We start from the raw sequence: 25,636 nt of genomic DNA, 5'->3' as shown, positions 1-25,636 counted from the left end.
TATTCACACTGGGCTGATGTAAAACAACAAAAAACAAATCCACATTCAAAGGATAATGTTGAAATATAAATTAAATGTATCCTATGGTTTAAGGTTTATTTGACAACATTATCACCTGCAGACAAACAAAATCTGAAATACAGATATACATATTTATCACAATAGACCTAGTAATCATTAGGATGGGTGTTCAGTAGGTGTTGTTCATCCTGTTGGTGTTGGACAATAATATATCATAATACCCTTTAACCTGTGAAAGTGTGGAGGCTTTCCAGCCTTGATATTATCAGCTGAGTTGATTAAAAAAAATGTTTTAAATGTTTGATGAAAAAAATTGAAAAGAGTAAAAGCATTTAAATATATTCTTGTTGGTTTGAATGACAAGAATACATTGCTATGTAGCTTGCTTTCATAGCATACATTGGAATTGGTGGTTGCTGTTAACTTTATTAATGTTATGTTATTGCCTGCGTTATATACAGTGACCAGCAGAGGGCAGTACGCACACATCATAGGAAACTTCCGGAAACAACGAGCGTATCATCCAATCAAATAAGACTTTTATTTTAAATTGGAGGCGATAGTTCCTTCTCCCCACAACAGAACCAAAACTGACCCCAACTGTTCAGGACAGGGCCGGGGCTACGGGTTATACGAGACTCTTTTTCAGCTAGTCAGTGTATTTGAGCTCCAGCGGCCTCTCGTCGACAGCTGTTTCATGGGAACCCAGGAGGGAGACAGAGGTAAGGCAGCCGATACTCGGTGCTCCAGTTCGGACAAAGCTAACGACACGTAACGCTAACTTACAGCTAACGTTAAGCGCTAGCTGCGAGATTAGTGTTGCTTTCCTGCTGTCACCGAGCCTGTCATCACCTGTACATGCATTGATTACGTTTTAAAGATAACTTTTAGTATAAGGGTCAGAGCTAGAGCTCACAGTTTAACGTTCTCTCGTAATGTTCCCGTTAGCAAACATACCGAATTAGCAACGTTGGCTAGCTACTTACGAGTAAACTCAACCGGTAAAGTTGTGGTAAAACACGTTAGAGGTGACTTAAAGGTGGCAGGTAAGTCCTTTTGTCATTCCAAATCTACGGCCACTTTGTGTTATTTGTTAAGACTTAAATGTATTTCATCCAAACCAGCTAGTCTTTAACGGTAGCTAGTGTAGTGAGTAGTTGTGTGTATGAGACGGGGAGAGATGACTCCCCGCTCTCTAACTTAAGTTTGCCGCGGACGGGCATTAATGATTGAATTACCATCATCACCTCTACAGGAGGTACTGAACCTGGTTTGCGAATAAATAACCAGTGAATATCACCAAAATAAGCTCTCCCGAAGTAAAATTATTCTTCATACATGGTACACTAATGTCTCCTTTTATTAAGGAAGTATAAACAAATTAAGATGCTTCAGTTTTAAATCTATTTTTATTCAATAGGAACACTTTCTAGATATTAAATTCCCACTTAAGGACTTCACTGTTGGACATAAACAAGACTTACCCCCCCCCCCCCTTTTTTTTTTTTTACTACAGATTGGGTAGATGTGGCAAATGACCTACTCAGCAAGTGTCACATAAACCTGAGGCTGAGGAAACTGACGGACTGTGATGCAAATATTTTCCTTTCTCTGTATGAAAACATCTTGGGGGAGAAAGTTCCAGGTAAGAGCAAGCTGCAGATCTACTAAATGTCAACACAACAGGTCAATAGATAAATAGTATGTATCTATTTTCATGAGGGATTACTTGTTTTGGTTATTTTTTAAGCATCAAATGCCAATTATTCTCTCTGTTTCCAGCTTCTCAGTTATTGTTGTCCCAGTTGTCTTATGTGATAATGAAGTGAATATCATAAGATTTTGATGTGTTGGTCAGACAGATAAAACAAGTAGTTTCATTTAATTCAATTAAATGTTTCATTTATAGACATTTATAGACCAAGCGATTAATAGATTCAGAGTAATTGATGATGTAAATAACCATTATTTGTAGCCCTAACAAGTTCATTTAAATTCTAATCATAAGGCCGAAAAAAAACTTAAGGTTAACAAGTTGTGAGGTTTTAGTTTAGAGTATGATCTCCTGAGTGTGCTTAGTTTGTCAGGAATGCTTCCTAAGACCATCAAACATGGCATCATGAGACTGTTAATGTCCCTGAGCTCTTTCCTGCATTGTTAAGTACAGTAAAGGCCCAAAGTGTTCCAGGAAGTGTGAACGCATGTTTCTGGAAGCTTGGAATTGTTGTGTGCATTTCACGGTTTCTGTGGTCTCATACATGCTTTGGTTATTCACATTAGTGTGTGTGTGTATGTGTGTGTTAAGATTACATTGCAGCACCATGCAGTCAAGAGGATGACGTCCATAACGTTCAGTCTGTGATTGATTCACTGTCCCTGGATTACCTTCAGATCAGTCTCTCGCACATTACAGGTATAATAAACATTTTCACTCTTCACAATAATATTGATTAAGTCATGTGTCTGTATAAGAGAAACACAACTATGATTCACTGCTACATACAAGCATACCTTTCACTTGGATTGAGTTGAGATGGGAGAAATATTTCGCCATCAAGTCACTTTATTTTGGGCTGCATGGCCAGAAACACAAGGACAATGCAATCCCCTGTTTACTTCAGCAATAAAACTGTACTGAGTATAATGCTGAGGGTGGCTGTGTGTTGATAGGAGAAAATGTTGTCAGAGGGGACAAAGAGTCTATCAACAACCTCCTGGAAATCTTCGATGGCCTCCTGGAATATCTCAAGGAGGAGATAAGCGAGGAGTCACAGAATGGGGGTAGGAAGATTAATTTGTCACTTTTCCCTCATCATCTTAACAGATAATATGCGTTTTTGTTTTTAACAAAGGCATTTATGAAGATATGGATCTGAACTGTATTTTTACACCCAAAATGGCTGTGTTTCATGTTACAAATTGGTACCTTATCATTTTTAATCACATATTTTAAGGCTTCATAATGTATTAAAACTTTCCAAAACAATTCTTAGGGTAATTTTTGCTTTGTTTGGTGCTGTGCTAATGTTAATTAAAGAAGAACACCAATGCACAACAAAATTGTTGTTTCCAAAAACAGATATTGTAAATATCAGATTATTAGAACTGAATATGTTTAAACCTCAAGACATTAATACCATTAATACATAGTTTTCATCATTATGTGGCAGAACGGCAGCCAGAATGCCATTTTCATGGCAGCCTTTAGCATCTGGTGTTTTCAGTTCAGCCTGAAACGGCTATTTCTCCTTTGTACTGACAAAGACATAAGTCTCTGTAGAGGTGAGATTATTTGTCTGTCCTTCAGCATGAACTGGACATAATGTGTCCTAAACCCAGTTTAAGACCAGCTGGTGCAGGACTTTATAGAGAACAGTCAGCGCTCTTTATTTGGCAGAACTGAGCATGCCTTTGTGTGAGGGGCCGTCCCTCAGACCATTGGCAAACAGCAATTAGTTAGTAGTTAATAACTGTGTCTGCACTTACAAATGTTACAGAGTTTATAAAACGCCTGATTAAATGTCCTGGATGTGGAACAGGGAAATTGGTATTGAGTACAATAGAAGCTAACAGTGGTCTATTTACTGTGATGTGAATGCAGAATGTTTGAGTTGTTAAGGGCTGAAATGTTTATTAATCTGATCTGTGGTGGCATTGATACAGTGTGGTGTCTGTCTTCAGTGACAGTGACAAGTTGTGCTTCTGCTTTTAATACTTAGTTTAGTGAGTAGTTGCTGTATTTGGCAAAATTTACTTTTGTGCTAAAAACTACAAGATGGCCTCAGTTGTTTGTCAGACTTTTTTTTTTTGCTGAGAGGTTCAGGTTTTCAAACAGTGAATTTCCACATCAGTGTATTATCAACATTTTGTCAGTTTATTGAATTAAAGGTCATGTGTTTTTGTTCCTCTTTAAAATTCCACGGAAGTATTGTTTTCTCTTTGTCGTTGGTTCTGTTTTTTCTTAGTTGTCTGTTTCTCCCTCTGGGTCACTTGTACTGTTGATGTCTTTTTTCAGAGGAACTGAATGACAGTCTTAATGATGATGTTTCTGGTGAAACCAAGGAGCCAACAAGTTGCAATGCCACAGAGGACAAGGAGACTAAACTGGGGGGAGCATCGTCGTCATCCAGTGGAGAGTAAGGGCTTCTGAGAGAGAGGGGGAGGGAGGGAGGGAGGGAGGGATGGATGGATGGATGGATGGATGGATGGGAAGATCGCAGTTACACAGGCCTTGCTCTTTTACCAAGAAAGGGCAATGCATGGTAGAATGAATAAAAACCTCTAACAAAGTCAAAGAATACCAGCTCTCTCTGTTTAGTTTGAGCTCGTCCATAAACCAAAACTAAACCACCTGACAGTCAGGTTTGTTCCACATGATTCTGACCATATCATTCAGCTTTAGTGCAGATCCGTGCTGTAAATCCTGTTGTGGTTTGATTAATTCAGAGCAAGCATGTCAAAGTAAACATCTGTCATTTTGATATATAATACTTTTGGTAAATAATATTATGTCTTATCATTCAGGTCTGCTGTCCATTCCAGTAAACATTCCCTCCATTCCTGGGACGCTGAGGAGATGGGATCAACTAGTGAGCTCATTGGGCTGGGAGTCTCGGCACGCACATTCACAGCCAAACAGGAAGGTAAACTCAGCCCATCTTTACTTGTCTCAGTGACACTTGCTGTGTTTTGGCAAAATGCCATGCCTTGTTGTCTTAATGCATACAGACTCAACCATGTTACTTTTGAGAGGACGTAAGTTGTCTTATGCACTGATTAAAGTTGTTGGTGTTGTTGTCCACGGTATACAGTTACGTAACCTGTCGTGTGGCTTTGCTGCAAACCACAAAGATATTTTAAGACCATTTTATTTATCAAGACTGTGAGAATGTTTGGCAGACGAGCCATAACCATGTTGACATGAACGAAAACCGTGATGTTGCCTTCAAGTATCATTTATATTTTGATTAATTTATTAATATTAGATTATTAAAGAATTTAACTTGTAACTTTAATAACATTCAATAAATCTCCTGATTAATCTTTCCCTCCCCAAACCTTGGATGCAGCCACCACCTCTGGTCCTCTGGACACCCAGGATGCTCCACTGACTGAACCGCTGCACTCAGCCATCGCTCTGCAGCCACCCAACCAGAGCAACACCCCCCACAGACCCGACACAGACCCACACTCACCCAGCCAATCGCCCACAGCTGCTGGTCTCAGCCAAGGGCACGCAGGGGAGGAAGCTGCTCCTGACGCTACAGAGGTAGCTGTATGATACAGCCTGATGTGTTTCAATTCATTTACCTGTTATTTGCATGCAGTTTGAAAGGACATGCAAACGTTGTTATCTTCCCAAAGTTCTAGAGGTAATGAGATATGTTACTATATAGCCAGCAATGCAAGACTGTCTCTCTCTGTCTTTTTCACACACACACACACACACACACACACACACACACACAGACACACACACACACACACACACTTACACTTCCTATTTTAGTGATTCCAGGACAATATAGGAAGGGTAAGCGTATGCTGACTGATTCAAAATGGCTGAGACAAGGAGTTACTTCAGTAATAAACTCATGTGTTTACTTTTTTGACCTGACTTGACTTTTTAACAATACTGTACTAACAATGACTTACCAAACTTATTTAGGGCCATTTCAAGTGATAGTGTTAAAGAAAACATTTTCAAATCCAGACAGACTTACACCTATTTATCACTTTTTAAGGAAATTACTGAAAACAGAAAGTGCCGTCTGACTGACGGACACCTCAGCACACTTACTTAATAGCAGGTCTTGACATGCACAAGAGCTTGGTGTTGTGTGGCTGCTGACTCGCACACAGCTTAACCTATGGCCTGCTTCTATGACTGAGTACACAACAACCTCTTTATTTGAAATGACTTGACCCATCACATGATTTTAGAAAATGGACTTTTATGAGCTGCAGATTATGTTCAGTACTAAACTGTGTCCCTCTGTAGTCAATGTTAATGACCTCTGCTCAGCTTCACAGTAATTGTTTTCTTGCTCTTTTCCCTTCCTCACATAGACCTCTAGACCGGTAGCTGAGACAGTTGTTACCAATGGGCTACAGTCTCCTCCCCTTTTCCAGTCTCCTGGTGAGTAAAACAAATGTGCCTTCATCCTTATCCAGAACAGTTTGATTTCTTTAACTCTACATCACAAATCATGTGATTACAAAAGCCTCCTAGCACTTGATGGAATTGATAGGAGTTGATCTCCAGCACAGCTAGCAAACTGTACTTTTTTATCTGCTCTGGCCATGTGACAGCTAACAAGTGAAAATCCCCCTTCAGAGTGAAGTGTAACTTAGTTCTTGATGTCATCTTTTCCTCAATTTCCAGCTGGGAGTGAGAAGTCTTTGTCCAGTCAGCAAAGGGCCAGGACAGAAGTGGAGGGGGAGGCACTAGAGGTAAGAGAGCAACAAGCCTTCACCCATGCAGACACATTTGTTCATTGATCATGCCTCGTAAACAACCCAGCTGGAGGTCAGGTTTGGAGCTGTGTGTGTTCCACTGGTTGCTCTGTTTAAAAAGGGTGGACACAAGATGATAAACTGATGCATACAGTGACATACAGTATGTGACATTTGTTGGAGATTATAATATTGTTGTCATGTGAAGGTAATATCGGCCCTGCTGATGTATCCACGTTATTGAGAGGGAACAGATTCATTCTACACAAATGCCACCTTTTCTTGTTTTGATTTTCTATTTTGGGTTCCTTTATGTTCACCAAATTAACTTGACTCTCTTTTTTTTGTCCAATCTCAGCCAACTAACGGGGGTCCCAGGAGGGTTTTGTTCCGCACCCAGCCAGATGTGCTCTTCCTCACCCTGCAGGATGAGATGGCGGCCTCGACTCCTTCTCCACCAGACACTGAAGAGGAAGAGCAAGATGAGGAGGATCTAAGTTATACACAAAAACACCCGGACAGAAGGACAGGTCACAGAGATACGGGGCCCGGCCTCAGGTAAGAGAGGTGCAGCTCCAGAGAGCAGTAGGAAGCTATAGAACAAGGATGTCCCCGTAGAAATTATTGTTTTGTATGTGGACAATGTACTAATGCTTATTTCTCTGACTATTTCTCTGCCTATCTCTGCTGCATGGTGTCTCCCGCAGCAGTAGCAGGTTGGAGGAGGAAGGTTTTGAGGAGCCTCTCTTGTATCGCAGACAGAGGAACAAGCAAGCGGAGGAGGAGCTGCATCACATATCTGAGAAACTCTCCCATCGACTTGAGGAACTCGATCAGGTGTGTGTCCCAGAATATTGTCATGAATGTTTTTTGTATGCAAGCAAGAGAGATTTTGATGTGTCTCTTTGTTCGGGGTGGGTTTAAGTATGTTTACCTGATCTTTATTTATTTTTAAGTGCAGGTAGGTATGGTCAATTACATGCAGATGGCTTTATTTCACCAGTATAAACCATTCAGTATCGGTATTGACAACTTTCCTGGGTCCATACTCTTTAATCTTTAATTGCAATTACTTTACAACCATCAGAAGATGTACTGCGTGTACTTCTGACATTTTCGTATTTGTGTATTATCCCTTTTTATGCTTTAAACAACAATGTGGGACATGTAATTCCCGTAGATGCTTAAACGAGTTATGAGTGAAAGTGGAGAGTCCAGTGAGGTCCGAGAAGAAGACAAGCAGTCCCACCACAGTGACAGCATCATGGAGTGTCGCAGGACTCCCAGACAACACACAGGTACACACACATCATGGCTAAAACACAGTGAACAAAATTATTATCTTTTTAAAGAGGAAATCCAACTGCTGCCTTTTGTGTTTTAGCTCATTAACTACAGTACAAATTGTTTATACTGACATTATTTTCAGCAAAAACACCACAAAATGTTTAATATGAATTTCACAATGTCTTTTTAAGAAATGTTCCTAATAATTAAAAATATATATATTATGTTAACCATTTCAGATCTCATGCTGTGACAGATTTTGGTCAAATCAAGGTCCTAGTTCATACCTCATTCAGACTGAGGAACTGTGAACCACAGCACCTCCCATATGAGAATTTTATCACCACAACACAGTAGATTTAATTAGTGCTCTGCACCGATACTGAAAATAAATATTGAATTGTAACATTTATTTGTTTCAGGAACACCTGACGCTGAACTCACCCACCGCACACGCTCGTTATCCCCCTCCCCTCCACGGGTCCGTCACTCCCTGCAGGGACAGTTAGAGGACGCCATGGCAGAGGCCTTGAGTCTGGATGATGGGAGACAAACCAACCTCACAGCTTCTGATCATTCAAGGCGAGAAGCGTTTCACAGACCGTCTCACAGAAAACATAGCAAGGTATTAACATAGTCATTGTTTCCCTTTTAAATTCAGTGTATATAATATATCTGAGATAAAACTGTTAAAGTTCCCATAACACTTCCTTTTCGTGAATTACATTTTAGTGTTTTTCTTGTTGTTTTATTTTATGTTTTAAATTAGAGTCAACAGCTGCTCAATAATAGGTTCCACAACACTGGCAATGTCAGACCCGGCTGTAATTTGCAGACTGCTCAATAGATTTAAGTGCTACGTTGAAGCCTGATTGGGAGGATTCTAGCAGTAGTTTAGAGACAATCAAGACCAAGTTGGGGGATTATGTGTCTGAAACTGCCTGTAAAAGTGAATGCAGTTTAAAAATGCAAACACTTCTTCACTGTCTAAAACATCTTTGATTTAAAGCTAAAGTAATTCTTTAGCTTCTGCTCTTGTTTCTATTCATCATGTAATGTACCTAATAAATTAAGAATGAATCTCTCTCTCTTTCAGTATCTGGAGAATAAGGCCTATGAGGAGGAGTTGAAAAGATATGAAGACAAAGAACGGGTAGATCTAGACAAGGCGCGCCTCAAAGCTCAGGAAGCCGTAAGTCATTAGCATGATGTCTCTCTCAGCCCACCCTTCCTTTCTCTACATCACATCCCTGTTTAGGACTTTGAAGCAGAGCTTTGTCTGTTTCTCATATTGATTTATTCCTCATCACATGATTTTTAAAAATATTTTTCACAATATTGGACAGTATGTTAATCAGGGTCTACACACCATTGTGACCGTGTTACATCTGTTTCATTTCTGTACTAAGACAGTTTCAGTTTGAATATGTGCTACTATTTACTAACTCCATTCTTGTCTATGGTCGCTTAGACAAGAATAGTTCCTTACTTCCCCTATGTGGAAATTAGTGACTTTAAGTGATCAGTTTATCAGATTTTACTGTAACCAAGGTATTATACAGGCAGAAATTGCAACAATGACCTATCGAACAGTTTACTTCACAATGTGATAAATAATAAGTCACAACCTTGAGATAACAGAAGAAAAAAAATTGTTATCTGTCTGTGCACTTGTACATTACGCTGCACCAGTGGAAGCAATTTGTGAGTTAGTCATAAAACAGTTAAAACTTTAGGACACGTTCAAAAAAACATGCATTCAAACAAAAAAAAGAACGCTTCCTCAATAATCAACGTTCACTATGAAAATATAAATTTCACCTTATTTGTTAGTTTGTTCTACTGGAAATTGAAGGAGAGCTTAACCCCAAAAGTTGGTATAAAATGGAAAGGGGGTGGGGGGGGGGGGTGGAAAATATTAAAGCGAATTACTGACTGTGGGGCAATTTGTCCCAGTTTGTTAACAGTTTAGTGTGTGTGTGTGTGTGTGTGTGTGTGTGTGTGTGTGTGTGTGTGTGTGTGTGTGTGTGTGTGTGTGTGTCTGTGTGTAGGAGCGACAGTACAGAGAGGCCATACTAAGGGATGTTTCTCAAGCCCCCAGACCGTCCCCAGCTAGAACAAAGGCCCCGCATAGGTCACAACGCAACACACAAACCACACCAGGACGGAGAACGCAGGAGGCCCCCAGGAAAGCTCCATCAAGTAGGTTAAGACTACATGGACCTTTCCGTACAGCTCTATTTTCCTGTGTATTAAACATGTCTTCCATTCATTCATGCTTGGACACACTGACATATAGGCCTGTATGTAGTGCTGCAGGAATATGGCTAAAAGTAAAATTTCTATTATTTTTCTAAATATTATAATTATCCAAAATGTTTCCAAACACAATGGCACCTTACCATATATTCACTGTAGCATTTCTTACCACTAGTGAGCTAAACTATGCTTATCTGCCTTTACTGCTTTACTCTAATTGTGTTCCCTCTAAGCAAATGAAATGTTATTACTTTGGTCTGACGCTACAACGCCACAGAAAGCTTTACATAATTGTTTGTCATCAAGCATCTCCAACTGCATAATAATGATCCACCTTAAGGCACATCTGAAAGAGGGTTCATGCCCAAATTCAGATTCATGTAAGTCAATCACATCTAAGACAAGAGCACCAGACACCAGGCTCCTCAGGTGTCTAATGGGTCGTGGGAGTCCGACACTGAGGATTCAGAAATGCTTGTCTTATTAGGTTGTGATGACTGAGCCTTGGCATTTACAGACACCTTGTCCTTTGGCTGAAGTTTCCTCTTGGGCCGTGTGTGTGCCTTATGAGTGTTCATATTTATAGCTTCAGGCTGGTTGGCCCACTTGCGCTGATAATGGCAGAAGTAACAGCTCTGGTAGGCTATGAAGTAAGGGCCGCGCGTGCGTTTGCTAAAGCGGCACTTCCTGTTGCATATCGGGCAGTTCTTCATCAGCTGCAGGATGGCCTCCTCATCAACAATGTAATGCAGAGTCGGTCTGTTATGGGCAGAAAAGAAAGCTGAGAAATGATGATGATGATGACGTCACACAGGTTGTATGAAGCACGACATACACAAGTTGTCACTATGGATATATTGTCGCAGGTGAAGCAGTGGTAAAGGGGCTTTAACCTGCATCACTGTAACCAAATGGGGTGTAAAAAAGCTCTGAATGAATATCCTGTTTCACAGAACTGTCTGCTTTATTTTCAGCTACATTGTTTAATTAGCACATTAGGGGAACATGATCAAAGTTACTTGCTGACTTACTTCTCCATGGTTGCAGTGCATGTCTCAGGTACATTTACTTGAATGCCTGTGAATTAATATCAGTATGGTCAGTCAAAATTATTATTATTATTAACTAATTTTAATAGTCATTTTCCAACAAAGTTAAAACCAAAAACATAATTTATAATAGAGTGGACAACTTTGACAACATCAGCAGCAAACAGCATCCATCCAAACACCAGGCTGAGGAACATCAGAAACTTACTGGACAAATATTGTTTGGATGCAGACGTTCTCTTGATTAACTGTTTGCATATAAATACCTGTCTCTTCCACACCTCTCATGACCTGTTAACACAACAGTTTACTGACTGTGTTGCATTAACTAGGTCCCATGAACAGCATGGCTGCCATCTTTACACATATAGCACCTATTGTGTTGCATTAATTGATCACACATGCACCTGTAAACCACAATAGACAGTGAGGATCATTCACGGTCTCACCTGTGCTTCTGACCTGGCCTGGTGGTCTGTCCATTACTGCCCAGGTGTCCTGCAGCTGTAAAATAGCACCCCAAACAAGTATTCCACTACTACAAACGTGGAAAGTCGTATGGTGGGGAACTAAAAATATCACCCCACTCCGCTCCATTTTTCTCCTCCGTTATATACCCTGTATGTAATCCTTTCCTTTAACCGTGCCACCTACTGCATACCCACATTTGTATGATTTTTCATTTTAACATTGTAAAACCAACCTATTAAATTCATAGTATTCCTTACATTTTTGTTACAAGTATGTAGTATAGTATAGGATGTAGTATAAGTAAGTGGCATATTGTGTAAGTAACATCTTGGGAAACTACTCTATTGTATTAATTGGTATACTAGTACATTAAAAACTTACAGATTGCCCTTGATCAGATGGAAGGATTTTGACTGGTGTTGATGGCAGAGTTGTCCTCTGTAGAGGCAGTGTCGAGGATGCAGAGGACGGTGTCCTGCCAGGTCCACCAGTGTTCTGTAAAAACAAATACAATGGTAATACAACATGGTTTACATCAATACTACATTTTATTTTGAATGCATTGCACTAAGAGACAGACTAAGAGAAAGTTTGTCCAAACTTTTGACTGGTACTGTATGTGGTATGCGATTTATTGACTAAAGTGAAGTGTGACACTTGTGAGGTATGTCTGTGATGCAGAGGAGGGTGTCAATGTGCCAGGTCCGCCAGTGTTGTGTAAAAACACCAAAGAGTGAGTCACGTTTAGAATACAACTGAAACTAGTGCAGATTTGCAATAGCTGCGACCACATACACGCATGCATCCACGCGTACAGCCTTACCTGTACGCGACAGCGTTTAGCAGAAGGCAGCTTCGGTTCCTCTTCGTGCCTATCAATAGACGAAACCGCAGTTTCTTTCATTTTTTTCCACCTGTCCTATAACTTTTCCTACTCCAGCAAGCCGCTATATGGAAACAGACTTCGCCGCCAACTTTTACAGACACACGGGAAGCTCTGGTCAAGCCTATCCAATAGGAGCGGCCTGGGCAGGCAACGGGCCCGGTGCACTGTTGTTGTAGGTTTTCAGCCCTTTATTCTCTGGTCATGTGAGACCGATTTCAAAACTATTTGCAGTCTTCCTACTGCATAGATAGCCACGTTTTATAAACAAAAAACAAAACTTTGTGCCATCATTGCACACTTCAGCTAACCTAGCGGCTAACATTAGCTAGCCAGTACTTCTACAATAAAGTCTACTATCGGTCGGTGCCCCATCAGCTGTTAAATGTATGTGCTCAAGTCAGTGGTAACACATGGCACATCTAAGACAGGCTCACAGCAGAGTCACTTACCTGAGGTGGTACTGCACGGGTTGAAAGCACAACTTCTCTCGGACGACCTGGTTCATTAATCACTGGTACGCCATTTTTACATGCAAAATAACGTCATCTAATAGTCAGACTTGTCCTCAGCATAGTGGAGACTTTTCGTCTGTCTGTCTGTACTTGTGTCTGCAGCGATGATGGGAGGGCTGGCAGTCAGAGGAGGAGGAGGAGGACTCTGATCTGTGTTTACCGCACACACGCACACCACGTGTGCAACCTCCCCTGGTGTGTTGATACTATTCAGCTTGTGCAGATGTGTGTGCACCAGTAAGGAAACTATGAATCCCAGATGGTTCCACGTTATTTGTACGTCATCTTAACATCGTTAAACTACAAGTAGAAACCATCTGACAAAGCCTCTACCACCACTGTCTTAAATATAATATTCGAGGAAGAGTTTCCTGCTTTTATTTAGTTTTGTGGTGGTTGACGTCCAACTTCATGGCGCAGTTACTGCTGAACGTCCAATGTTCCCACGTCCTATCAAAAATCCCTGTTTCATTTAAAATCACTTGCTCCAGGTCCCCAATCCCTTTACGACATGCAGACACAGAAATGTAGGACGATAAAGCTATGTGTTATGGTAGCAGGGATTAGCTTTGAGTTTAGCTACGTGATTCTGTAGCTACTAGCTATCTCTTACCTCCGCTCCCACGTCGGGTTTGGCGACAACAGGAACAGCTGTAGGTTTCAGGTAGTAGTGTTAGGGTGTTTTTGATCCGACCTGGTGTAAGTAGTCATCCCTGTCGAAATGTTCACTACATACACGATAGTCTGCCCCTCGTAGTTCTTTGATACTTGTATTGGGGTGTATTTGTAGAGCAGCTAGCCACAACTTGAGTCTGTTCTTGTCGTAGAATGGCAGCCGATGAAAACTGCACGGCGTGTATCTTGTAATTTTATTTGTGCAATTCGGAAACTTGCATACACGAACCATCTTCTCGCGGTTGGTACATTCGAGGAAGCACACAGGCCAAAACGATAGTGAGCCACATCACCACACACATGTACATGACCACGGCAGGCAGGTCAGGATAGCTCAAATAACTGAACCGGTCTGTGGTGACATCCATCAAGTAGTTAATGTAAATGAATGTCAGTTGCAGCTCTAAATATGCATACAAACTTTCTGACATTTTCCCCTAGAAAACAGTTGGCGACAAAGTGAGTGTGAACTTCTGAAAATGCGGGGGGGGGGGGGGGGGGGGGGCAGTATTATATAAGTATTATAGTTCTATAAGAACGAATGACTGGTATAATTGACTAAAAAGCATGTCAAACATTAGCATCACATTTCCTCCAATCAAATGAACTACCCATTTTGAAGAGATTAACATAGCAAGGCCTCATCGTGGTGGAGACATGGTTTTAGTCATGTTAAATTGAGGCATTGATACATCTTACTGTGATTCTTGGGCACTGAATGGCCGATACTTTGTCAGGTTTGTGCTTTGAGCGTACAATAACTATTAACCAGCAGTGCAGTCAGCATCCTTACCTGTGCGCTTACAGGTTTTACAGCATCATCCATTCACAAAAGTACTTTTGCTATTGAAGTCTTACAAATTGTAAAATTCCTATGTGAAATCAATTGAAAAGGTTTAATATTTCACAGCAACTTTTTACTAAACAAATGTCTTATCTCTTGTCTACTACTGAGTGTTCAAAACCCTATGGAGGCGGCACATATGCTGTATGCAGGGTTGCATGGCAATACAAATATCAAGAAATTCCTGTTTTTGTTACACAATATTACATGTATTGTCAAAAAAAAAGAAGTAATGTGATGTCAATGTAGCTTTGATTATACTGGTAATGTTCTGGTTTGTGTCTCTCTCCAGTGAAAGTGAAGGAGAATGAGCTCCTCCCCGTGCTCCTGGAGGAGTTGCCCCACCTTCATATCTCCCCCCACGCCCTGGGTCGGATGTGGGAGCAGCAGATGCAGCAGGTGGACAGACTCCACGCCCAGTCATCCTCTCATAGCCAGCATCGCAGCAAACTCTACAGCCAGGTAGGACTGTGGCCATTATAAGTCACAACCAAATTGACTTGCCAAGTGAAGTGAAATGTACTGGCTGCCCGACTTTAATGACTTGTCTTTCATGCTCTTTAAAATCTGGAATGTGTGATTTGGTGGATGGATAATTATGTAAAACGCCTGCTTGTCTGCCAGGTGGAGGAAGCCCAGAGGAAACATGACCTGCTGGTGGAGATCATCCACAAAGACCAGGACCACAGCAGGCGTCTGGTGAGCATCGATGCACACAAGTACACAACTCTAGGCATCCACATGCAGACAGACTTTACCTGCCTGTTCTGGACATACAGTATTTGTCACACCACACTGCCCAGTTACAAGCTTAAATGTTTATCTTCCAGAGGGACTTCAAAGAGCGCATCCAGCAGCAGAAGTCGACCCAGAACAGACTGAGGGAACAGAGGCAGCAGATAGCACGCGCCAAGAAGTACCACAACGACTACCATGTGCAGCACCGTGCCCGCCTGATGAGGGCACGCACCAAGGAGGAGAGGGTGGGTAGTGAATGCCATTCATAACTTTGTGCTCCAGTTGTCTAACGATTACTTACAGTATTTATCTTTTCATCATCATTTTCAAAGCAAATCAATACGTTTTAAAAGCTGGAATCAACAAATGTTTGGCAATTCTGATGGCTTCCACAAGCTACAAGGACTCAGTGGACTTGAGGCTGTTTACACTGTCTTCTTATCCAGCTCTCCAAACTTGATTAGACAAATTAGGTCCCTCTCCCTGTTGTCACTATATTACTATAATATTTAGATGCAGAGTATTGTTTCTTGATATCAGATTCTATTCTTCTACAGTTCTTCATTCCTAAATTAAAGATTCAGTTACAGACCATGTGATTATCTGGCATTAGTATTTTGGGCAACATGATGACCCAAGTGTGTGTCTGTGTGTGTGTAGATGTTTCGACAGCTGTTTGAGGAAGGTTTGGAGCTACAGAAAGTCCGGTTGAGAGAGCAGAGAGCCTATGCCAGAGAGCAGCGGCTGGAACACCAGAGACGACACGAGGACCAGATCAAGTCAATGGAGAACTACTACAAAGACCAAGTAGGACACACACACAGACAAAAACACACACAGTGAGCTATGTAAAAACCAGCAAGTCACACACTTTCGTAATGTTTTAAGATGGACTTTACAATCTACTCATAAATTCCAAGTGAGCTTTAACGTGCCTTCTCTCTTTCAGTTTTCACTACTAGCTGAAAAACTTTCACAAGAGCGGCAGGAGATCCAGGTTCGGAAAAAAGCTCAAGAAAAGGTAAACCCTTTACTTATTAAATTAAAAATATATATATTGAAATTAGTTACCTGTTCAAACAGTCTGTTGCACTTATAGACTGTAAATGTTGCCATTAGGCTGCATAGACGGCATTGGCAGATTATATATTAAATTAATTTCTATTCTGAAAACAGTGTATAGGCACAAGTTAATTGGTTTTAGGGAATGTCTACTTGTTTACATCTGTAGCTACACCTGTTGAGAATTCGTCGAGCTTGCATCACTTACAATGTAGTACAAGTACTTATTAGGGGTCTCTGAGCAGACCTGCCCCCCCCCCCCCCCAGGTGCAGGTCCAGCTGCTGTTTGGTCTGTTCAAGTTTATGTTTAGATTTGAAGCAGAACAGATGATTCACTTTTCCCTTTTGAAAAACAATTTAACCCGGTTGAATTTTTAGTGAAGAACATTCACCATTCCCATTGTTTGTAGGCTCTGTTGAAGATGAAGCGAGAGCTGCGTTCCAGGATGGAGCGTGAGATTGGTGAACTGCAGAAGATCATCATCCAGAACAATGAAGATGACCATTTCCAGGATCTGGAGGTCCAGAGGCTACGCAATCGGGTCCAGATGGCCTCCTTCCAATACAACACTAGCTATCTGCACTGACCAAGGAAGCGAGACACAAGGCTGTTTCAAGCTCCGCTCAATCAAGGCTGGATTTACATCCGAGGAACGTGCCGCAAAAAGACTGTTTCTGCCATTCTCAACTAAGTGTATGACTATATCTGACAGCTGAACAGTACTGTCTCCTCGGCATCTTCCTGCAGAGATTTGCACAGGAAGAGGAAATTCACATTGTAAGAACTTGTACAAGTCCTGATTATTATTAATGAACCAAACACACTCCGACAAAATGTAGCTATTAGCTTATTTAGCTAACTCTTCCTCTCACCTCTGCTGCTATACCTGAAATTCATGACACCTTGGACCAAGTCCCCTTCTTCCATGGGTTTTAGTACTTGATACCTAAGAATGTTTTAAAGTGGCTCCATCACTGTGCAGTCTTAATGTGCTGATATTGTAGCAGACAACTAGTAAAAATGTTCTTCCTCTTGCCAAATAGGGACCACAGATGCAAAGTTAATAAGTATGAATGTCACACACTGACAAGAGATTTTTAACTTCCTTTTTCCCCCCCTTAAATGTGCGATGTCTTCCTTTTAATGTTTTAACCATGCCAGTGGATTATTTATTTTTTAACTTTAATGTTTGATTTTTAATTAACCTGGTGTTGTGCTGTCTGATCACCAGGTGCAATGATAATCAGTCCTGACTTCTTTTCCTGATAATTTTAAACCAATACACAAAGGGTTGCAATGTTAAAACACTGTCTACTGATGTCCATTGTATCTAACGAGCACACAAATGTCTTGTCATTTATTAAATGTGTGGGCTCACTCATCTCCTCTGGCTGGAATGGGTCACCGTTAAAGGTTCTGTATTATTAGGTTATTTGCATGAGGTGCAGGTTTCTGTTAAGTGTTTTATTGACGTTTAAGGTTGATCCTAATACAAGTGACCAAAGTATCAAAAACATAAGTCACTGAACAAATCCGTGCCGAACAAATGACTCAGTGGATTACCACTGAGTCATTTCAACATTGTGCAATATTGCTTGAAAATTTGACAACAATCCTTGTTTGAGCAGATGAGTATTGTGAAACTATATATTGGCATAAGGATGGAAAAGGATCAAATGATTACTGACATCTTGAAGTAAGAAATCTGAAAAAAGTTTTCCTTGAAAAAACAAAAGAATGGTCTAGATTTCCTTGGGGAACCAATGTGGCAAGCAGAGGCAACCTCTCACTTGCACCAGATGGTTCTTTGATGTGTGTGATGGCATCAGGACATAAACACACAGAAGTTGACGACAGCTTCGTGATATTCCAGAGAAAAACAGCCAAACTCCACAGAGGCAGCAGAATAACCACAAGTCCAGCTGCTGAGTCCACCGTGTCACAGGTTAATAAAAACAAAGATATTCCTGGTTCATTGTGCTCTCAGTACAGCCGCAGTCCACTTGGAGCATCATTTCAGATACTATCTTAACTAGTATTACTGCTTGGCGACATTGCTGAGTTGGTCTGTCCGTGTGCTTTTCCATTTATCTGGAAATCATCGTCATCGTCATCTGGCAGATTAGTCCATTTACACCGGTTTTGACAGAAACAGCACGTCTGGTAAACCACGAGCTTTAGTCCTTTGACGTGTTTTCTAACTGTACATTGTCTGTTGCATTCCTGGCATGACTTGAACAGCTGAAGGATGCACTCTTCATCGACGATGAACTCTGATGAGCTGAGAAAGTTGGAAAAGATGCATGAATAGCACGGCAAGCTCTTATTTTAATATGCTCCGTAAACGAAGTATCGAAATAAGGCTCTGTATGTGAAGCGGGGGATGATATGAGTGAGAAAAAGCATACCTCCCCAAATCCACCAGGTAGTGTCCATCTCCCACACTTAATGAGGTGCTAAAGTCTTCATCCTCATCTTCTTGAATATCTGTGTGGATCCATTTTAAAACAGATACCAGTTATTACTTAACTTTTGCTGCCCATACACAATTTTCTTGCAATCTTTAAATTGTTTTTTTCTGGAGGAGGACTTGCTAATGTGGAGATGACTCACCTCTATTTTCTTTATTTTCTGACATCTTGTTGGTTGTCGACCACTCGTCTTGACTTTTCGGTCTTTGACAAGCAGCATCTTTTTTCCCTGACTCCTTCAAAATGGGACAAGGAACAGCAATCCATCAGTACAAAGCGTAGTGAAAACAGGCAAAATAATTTCATTTATTTAGCACATTTCATACACTACAGCCTCACAAATTACATAAGACATAAAACTGATTATAATTAAAATCTATCAAAAAATAAGTTTAGATATAAAAAATAAGGCCCATAATTTGTAAAACTAAAGTGCTTTGTCTGCAGCTAAAACGTTGCAGATCATCAACAGAGGTGGAAGCAGAACATATGGAAGCATATGTTTAAAATTCAAATGAAAATCAATGATGTTTGATGCTTTCACTTGCAGCGCACAATGTGTTTCGGCTAGAAATGTCTGAACGTTTGTGCTTTAAATTAACTAGAGTAAAAAGCAAGTTCTCCTATCTGTGGGATATCACATTATCTTCTGGGTACTGCTTTGGAGGTGGAGACTATACTGAATATTCTTCAGTGAGGACATCCACTTTTCTCAATCCTCAAATGTTCCAAAGATTTTACCCCTACAACTAACAAGTAATTTTCACTTTTGATTATACTATAAAATCCACACATTAGAGAAGCTGTAACCAAAGAATGTTTGGTGTTTTTTTAACTTGAAAATTGAGAGAAACAGTCGATTGTCATAATAGTTGGCAATTCATTTTCTGTCAATTGATTGAGCGACGTTTCAGCTCTACATGGGACATATGTCACATTTACCTTTCCATTGTCAGACAACTGGACAGAAGGAGCAGCACATGTTTCCCGCTCAACTTCATTTGGTGAACTCATCATAAACGGGTATTCATAATGCAAACTTTCACTAAAGAAACAGACAACAGAGAAGCACAAGGGTATAAATTAAGTTTTACCTCCGTGTGTGTGTGTTTCGGCAGGATTAACATGTTATACTATTATTCACCATTATTGTCAAAAGTACGATAAAAACTACAATGCGAATGTTTTCAGATGGCTTTTATCAGTTACAGACAGACACAGTAATGTTAGCACAACTATTATATATATTATATAGGAAGTGGTACTAAAATTAAAACTAACAAATATACACACAGGTCCTCTTACCAGGTTTCAGTTGAAGAACTCCTTAGAAGACTTGGCCGTTCAGGTCGAGTCTCTGACTTGGTCCGAAGATAACTACAAACATAAAACATGTTAGTTAGCTTGCTGGCGAATTCATATAGACACATACTGTATATGGAAACACACAAGTTTCTACATTTCATTAACGTTAGTTCACATTATGGTTAGTTACGACGATACAGACCTAACCTACCTGTCCAAGAGAATAAAAGCCATCTTTGAATCCGTTTTAATACCGCATAGTTTCTTAACTTGTTTCCACTTTGTAATTGCCGCACCGATGGTTACTCTAGTCTTACTGCGCCGTTTGTCACTTTCTCTTTTAGCTCGCTGGCCTTCCTCTGATCTAACCCTCTTCTTCCTAACGGAAAAGTCTGCAGTAAGTGACTTTTGGGGAGCTTTGGGCGCCATATTTGTTCATCCCATCATAATGACATCACGTCCGGTGCACCGCATTTCTAATAAGGTCGAAGAATATCACGTTACACCTTACTGATAATTCAATGACTTCTCTAGCTTTATTTTATGAATATGTACTATTTTGGTTCTTAAAAGGTGGGTTCAGCGATTCTGGAGACTGTCGATTTTCGAACCCAACAGCCAAACAAATAGACCCCTCCCTTCAGTGTGCCCCCCAAATTCATGGACGCACATTGCCAAGGCAACGACACAACTGGGCAATATGGCGGAATCCAGTCAGTCTCTTTCTCATAGCTGTAGCAAAACAAACATTATAATATGAAACGTCATCAAACAAACGACATGCACGCAAACAAACACAGCGGAGAAAAAACTAGCGAGAGTTGGTTGTTTAGATTGTTTTTACAAACTACTGTGACTAAAGACATAGTCGTAGCTTTGTAGCTAAGCTAACAAGGAAGGTAACGTTACCTAGCACAGCATTTAGAATGATGCATCAATCCAAAAACCCCACTGTGCAAGTAAACTTGTGTTGTGTTGAGGTCTTCGAGGCTATAAACCCCGTCGCAAACGTTGTATGGACGAATACAATGATAACAACAAGTAACGTAACTAACCTTAGCTAGGTTGTGGGTTAGCAAACTGATGCTACAGTTTCTGTTGCGAAACTAACGAGGACGAGTCAGCACACCAGCTCCACACAGCGACACTCACAACAACAGCATATCTTGCAAACTAGAAAGTAAGCTGAATGTCCGCCGGCAAGTAATTTAACGTCGTCTTACACACAAATCACACACAATCACAACGGGACAAAACAATGCTAGCCCATTGATCCTGTGAAACAAAGCAACACGAATGTTACCCACCTATCTAGCAGAAACAGGGCAACCTCCGCATCAGAGTTCATGTCTTTCAACTCTCGGAGGTCTCTCCACCGATGGAAAGCCTTGCCGATGTTAACGCGGCTCTTCGACCTTTCCTGATCATAAAACTTCTTTTTTATTTTTTGTTCTTCTGAAATCCTCTTTTGTCGTTTCTCGGCCATTTTTCCTTCTTGACAATGCGTTTACACGTTTGCATGTGCCAGATTTAGCGTCCCCCTAGCTCCTCTGCCATTCTCCTGCCCCGAGCAGAAGCACGAGCACCACCTGTTGCGGATGGGCTGGAATAGTGTTGTGTGTCTCGGTCCGAGCCTTTGTTTGCTTCTCACTTACAGAGCCACGGCTGTGTACAAACATTGAATGTTTTTTTCAGCGCACACACAGAACAGACAGCTAGTGGACTGTGAGGATATATTTCCTGAATTTGACAAAAAGTGTATTGAATTAGAATCGGTGACCCCACCTTTAAATCAGAATCAGAAATACTTCATTGTTTCCCGGGGGGAAATTACAGTTACAGGTGCTCCCATTCAAGAGTAGAAAGTAGCATACATTTAGAAATGAGAAGTATGTACAAATATAAGATATAAAAAAAAAAAAAAAAAGAAATATACATTTACAATATTCAAGTGAAAACTAAAGGTACATTTTTTTTATACAATAACAATGTATATGTACATATATATATATGTGTGTGTGTATATATATATATATATATATATATATATATATATATATATATATATATATATATATATTTCTGATTGCGGCAACATATGAGAACATCCATTAAGAAAATAAATAAACTGCAAAACTCGACAATTATCTTGATAATAGATTAATCGTTTGTTATTTTTCAAGCAAAACTGCCAAACATATGTTCAAGCTTCTGAAATGTGAGGATTTGCTGCTTTTCCTACCTTATCTAACATTGTAGTGAACTGAATATCTTTGGGTTTTAACTGTTCGGACTAAAAAAAAAAAAAAAAAGCTCTTCTAAAGACGGCAACTTGGCAACGGCTCTTAAGAATTGTGATGGGCACCTTTTACAGAAGATATATCTATATATCTATATATATATATATATATTGTGCCAATGTGTAACCAATTTTAACTGTTAACTTCTTACACACTCATAGGTAGTTTACTCCTTTCTTTTGTGTGTAAAAGTAGTATATGCAAAGCAAATTGTGACTTCTTTTTACCACACTATAAATAAATGTAGTGGAGTTAAAAGTACAACATTTTCCTCTTAACTGTAGAGAAGTAGAAGTAAAAAGTCGCATGAAATGGAAACACAAAGTAATACAAGTACCTAAAAACCTGGATTTAAGAAGCCTAGGGTACTTGAGTAAATGTACTTCGTTACTTTCCACCACTGCACAACAGCCACAGTATTTAAATCACTTAAGTCATACTTATTTGATTATTATTTAAATGCTTTAAGAAACACAATTTCCACGCGGATTTACTCATGAAAGCCTGGTTTAACAGGTAATTTTGCTTTATGAAACATCCCTAAGCTGTCTGTCAGTCTATTGTGGGAGCGAGGCACAAGAAATATGCAGGAGATACCCATAGATATGTTTCTAACCTCACAGGTATTTTACTTACATGTTTATGAGAAAGAAAGCCATCTCAGCGTCAGTCTTGAAGCCATTCTTGTCCCGCAGTTTTTTCCAGGCACTGTACGCCGGGCCGAGGTTTACTCGGGTCCTTCCTCGCTGTCTGTCATTCTCCCGCTTCGCTCTCCTGGCTTCCTCCGATAGCGGCTTCTTAGGTTTCTTTACATGCGGTTCAGTCAATGAAGGTCCTTCTTCCATGCCGTCACCGTCTTCCATTTTCACCATTCATACGATGTTGTCTTGTAGCTAAAACATGATAAATTCAGGCTAAAAACAAAGGCTAAACTGTGGCTCTTATTTTTCCTGTTTTGGCTCCTCTCGTCTGCCGTAAGTCAGAACGTGTTTTTTTTAATCGAAACTTTAATGAAACCCGTATCACAAAAGACAAAGGCAACGGAACCAAGACATCCACTATACATGTATGTATATATAAACATATGTTTTAATACATGCAATACCCGAAGATAACCTGCAAAGGGTATAGTTATCCCACTTGGATGCAGTGGTGGACATTAAGTAAATGTACTCAAGTATTTAAAGGCAGAATGAGTGGGATTTGTAGGTTAGGGTTTGTAAACAAAACATTCACAGTTGGCCCCTCCTCCCTGGCTCAAGGACACCAGAAGCTAACGTCACCTACCTGTCCAACAGAAAGAACGCCAACTTCGCGTCACTCTTCATCCCCATCCTCTCCCTCAGTGCTCGCCAGCGGGTGAAAGCCAGCCCCAGATTCACTCTCGTTTTGGAACGAGCTTTGTCCGACTGCTGTTTCGCTTTGCTATATTTGCGTTTTTTCGGCGCTGTGTCTGCCATTTTTGTTGCTTCCTTTTGGACGCCTACTTCCGATTTGAACCCGGTCGCTCCGGGGCCCCGACTCCCACAACGCCCAAAAACTGACGCCCAGAAACGTCCCGAACACAGGCCGAGGGCAGGCTCTCTGTTGATAGAGTCTGACTCACAGGATGTGGGCTGGGAGTATAAACCTGCCATTATATTTATATTATATTATATATCTGTCACAATTAAATTCTCCCCCCTTCTGCTATCTGCATGTTACGGTTTGTGTTGATATTATTATCCAAAATTCAAGTACAAACCTTTATGGCATATTCAGATAACCAAAAACGTATAGGCGTGCTGACACATTATTTCATTAAAAAAAAAACAACAATACATTCAAACAAGAAATTCAGTTCGATTAACAGTGAGGCTCTTATTCAAGCAGCATAAACAAGTCCAATAAAGAAAATAGAGTGCATCTGTCCATCATGCATTGAGGAGATTTTGTAAATAGCTTGAGTCCATTCTTCCATCCGTTGATATGTGGCTTAACCTTTAAATATGTACACCTAAAGTGCTAACCGAACAAAATCAGGTTGTTTATCAGAAGATCCAAGCTTTTTGTCTATACATTGGGTTTGTTGGGCCCAATACATTGTTGAGCTTTTAAATATAAGTCATAATGTCGACTTAATCTCAATTGCAAAACAGCATATATAGTTAATATTTACCATCAGATGAGGTTTATCTGTAAAAAACGCAATTAGTTTTTGTGATAAAATGTGATTTTTGTAATAATGATGTTTATTGCTTCGAATTGAACATTTGAACACAACTGAAAAACAAGAAATTCAGTTCGATTAACAGTGAGGCTCTTATTCAAGCAGCATAAACAAGTCCAATAAAGAAAATAGAGTGCATCTGTCCATCATGCATTGAGGAGATTTTGCAAATAGCTTGAGTCCATTCTTCCATCCGTTGATATGTGGCTTAACCTTTAAATATGTACACCTAAAGTGCTAACCGAACAAAATCAGGTTGTTTATCAGAAGATCCAAGCTTTTTGTCTATACATTGGGTTTGTTGGGCCCAATACATTGTTGAGCTTTTAAATATGTCATAATGTCGACTTAATCTCAATTGCAAAACAGCATATATAGTTAATATTTACCATCAGATGAGGTTTATCTGTAAAAAAACGCAATTAGTTTTTGTGATAAAATGTGATTTTTGTAATAATGATGTTTATTGCTTCGAATTGAACATTTGAACACAACTGAAAGACAAATGTACACACAATAAATTACTGAACACAAATTTATGCTGGTCTACATACCACATGACAGACAGTCATGAGTTTTACTCTGGGTGCAGCAATTTCTTGCACTTGATGAATGTGCAGGCAAGCAAAACTTTATTTATATAAAGTTTCATTCCAGGTGGAAGCACAACGTGCTGCACAGAGCGTGAGCTGCTACAGAAGTTGCAGCCACAAAAACTATGTGGATAGTGTAAAGATAAAACATTATCCATAAGTAAACACAATTAAAACAGCAATACCACATTGTAGAAATACTCCATTACAAGTAAAAGGTCTGCATTCATTTTTTATTTCAGTAAAAAAGTACATCCATCAATGTGTGCATCACTTTACTGTTGCAGCTGGTAAAGGTGGGGCTAATTTTAATTACTTTATAAACTGCTGGATAGCTTTACCTTTTCTTGACCTATGACAATACATCATTTATTTGTTTGTTTTTTGTGGGTTTGGTCATTTTTCCTTCCACTTTTCTCCAAAAGACCTCCAAATTAGTGCAGTCCAGAATGAGTTTCTGGGTGGTGTCTGGGATGCAAAGTTCAAAAGAAGACTAT

At 40.1% G+C, this 25,636-nt stretch overlaps 2 protein-coding genes across 2 annotated transcripts; one reads left to right on the top strand and one right to left on the bottom strand.

Annotated features, from left to right (window-relative positions):
- The first annotated feature begins 718 nt into the window (after positions 1 to 718).
- Positions 719 to 18,234, top strand: LOC139295056 (centrosomal protein of 95 kDa-like). Its single transcript, XM_070917135.1, has 21 exons — positions 719 to 743; positions 1,538 to 1,666; positions 2,327 to 2,434; positions 2,692 to 2,802; positions 4,037 to 4,157; positions 4,546 to 4,664; positions 5,091 to 5,290; positions 6,091 to 6,160; positions 6,407 to 6,474; positions 6,836 to 7,035; positions 7,185 to 7,314; positions 7,658 to 7,775; positions 8,187 to 8,389; positions 8,861 to 8,956; positions 9,816 to 9,966; positions 14,753 to 14,922; positions 15,085 to 15,159; positions 15,291 to 15,443; positions 15,859 to 16,005; positions 16,148 to 16,219; positions 16,671 to 18,234. The coding sequence occupies exons 1-21, from the start codon at positions 719 to 721 to the stop codon at positions 16,845 to 16,847; spliced, it is 2,643 nt and encodes an 880-aa protein (XP_070773236.1). The 3' UTR covers positions 16,848 to 18,234.
- On the bottom strand, positions 17,711 to 23,777 carry LOC139295065 (uncharacterized). Its single transcript, XM_070917147.1, has 7 exons — positions 23,625 to 23,777; positions 22,974 to 23,230; positions 20,038 to 20,109; positions 19,675 to 19,777; positions 18,875 to 18,968; positions 18,670 to 18,748; positions 17,711 to 18,542 (listed from the first exon to the last, which is right to left on the bottom strand). The coding sequence occupies exons 2-7, from the start codon at positions 23,207 to 23,209 to the stop codon at positions 18,290 to 18,292; spliced, it is 837 nt and encodes a 278-aa protein (XP_070773248.1). The 5' UTR covers positions 23,210 to 23,230; positions 23,625 to 23,777; the 3' UTR covers positions 17,711 to 18,289.
- Between the last annotated feature and the right edge of the window lie 1,859 nt (positions 23,778 to 25,636).

The sequence above is a fragment of the Enoplosus armatus genome, chromosome 2 (assembly GCF_043641665.1).
Source record: "Enoplosus armatus isolate fEnoArm2 chromosome 2, fEnoArm2.hap1, whole genome shotgun sequence".
Classification (NCBI taxonomy): domain Eukaryota; kingdom Metazoa; phylum Chordata; class Actinopteri; order Centrarchiformes; family Enoplosidae; genus Enoplosus; species Enoplosus armatus.
Note: the sequence above shows the minus strand (reverse complement) of the source record. Positions and strands in the feature narration are given on the sequence as shown.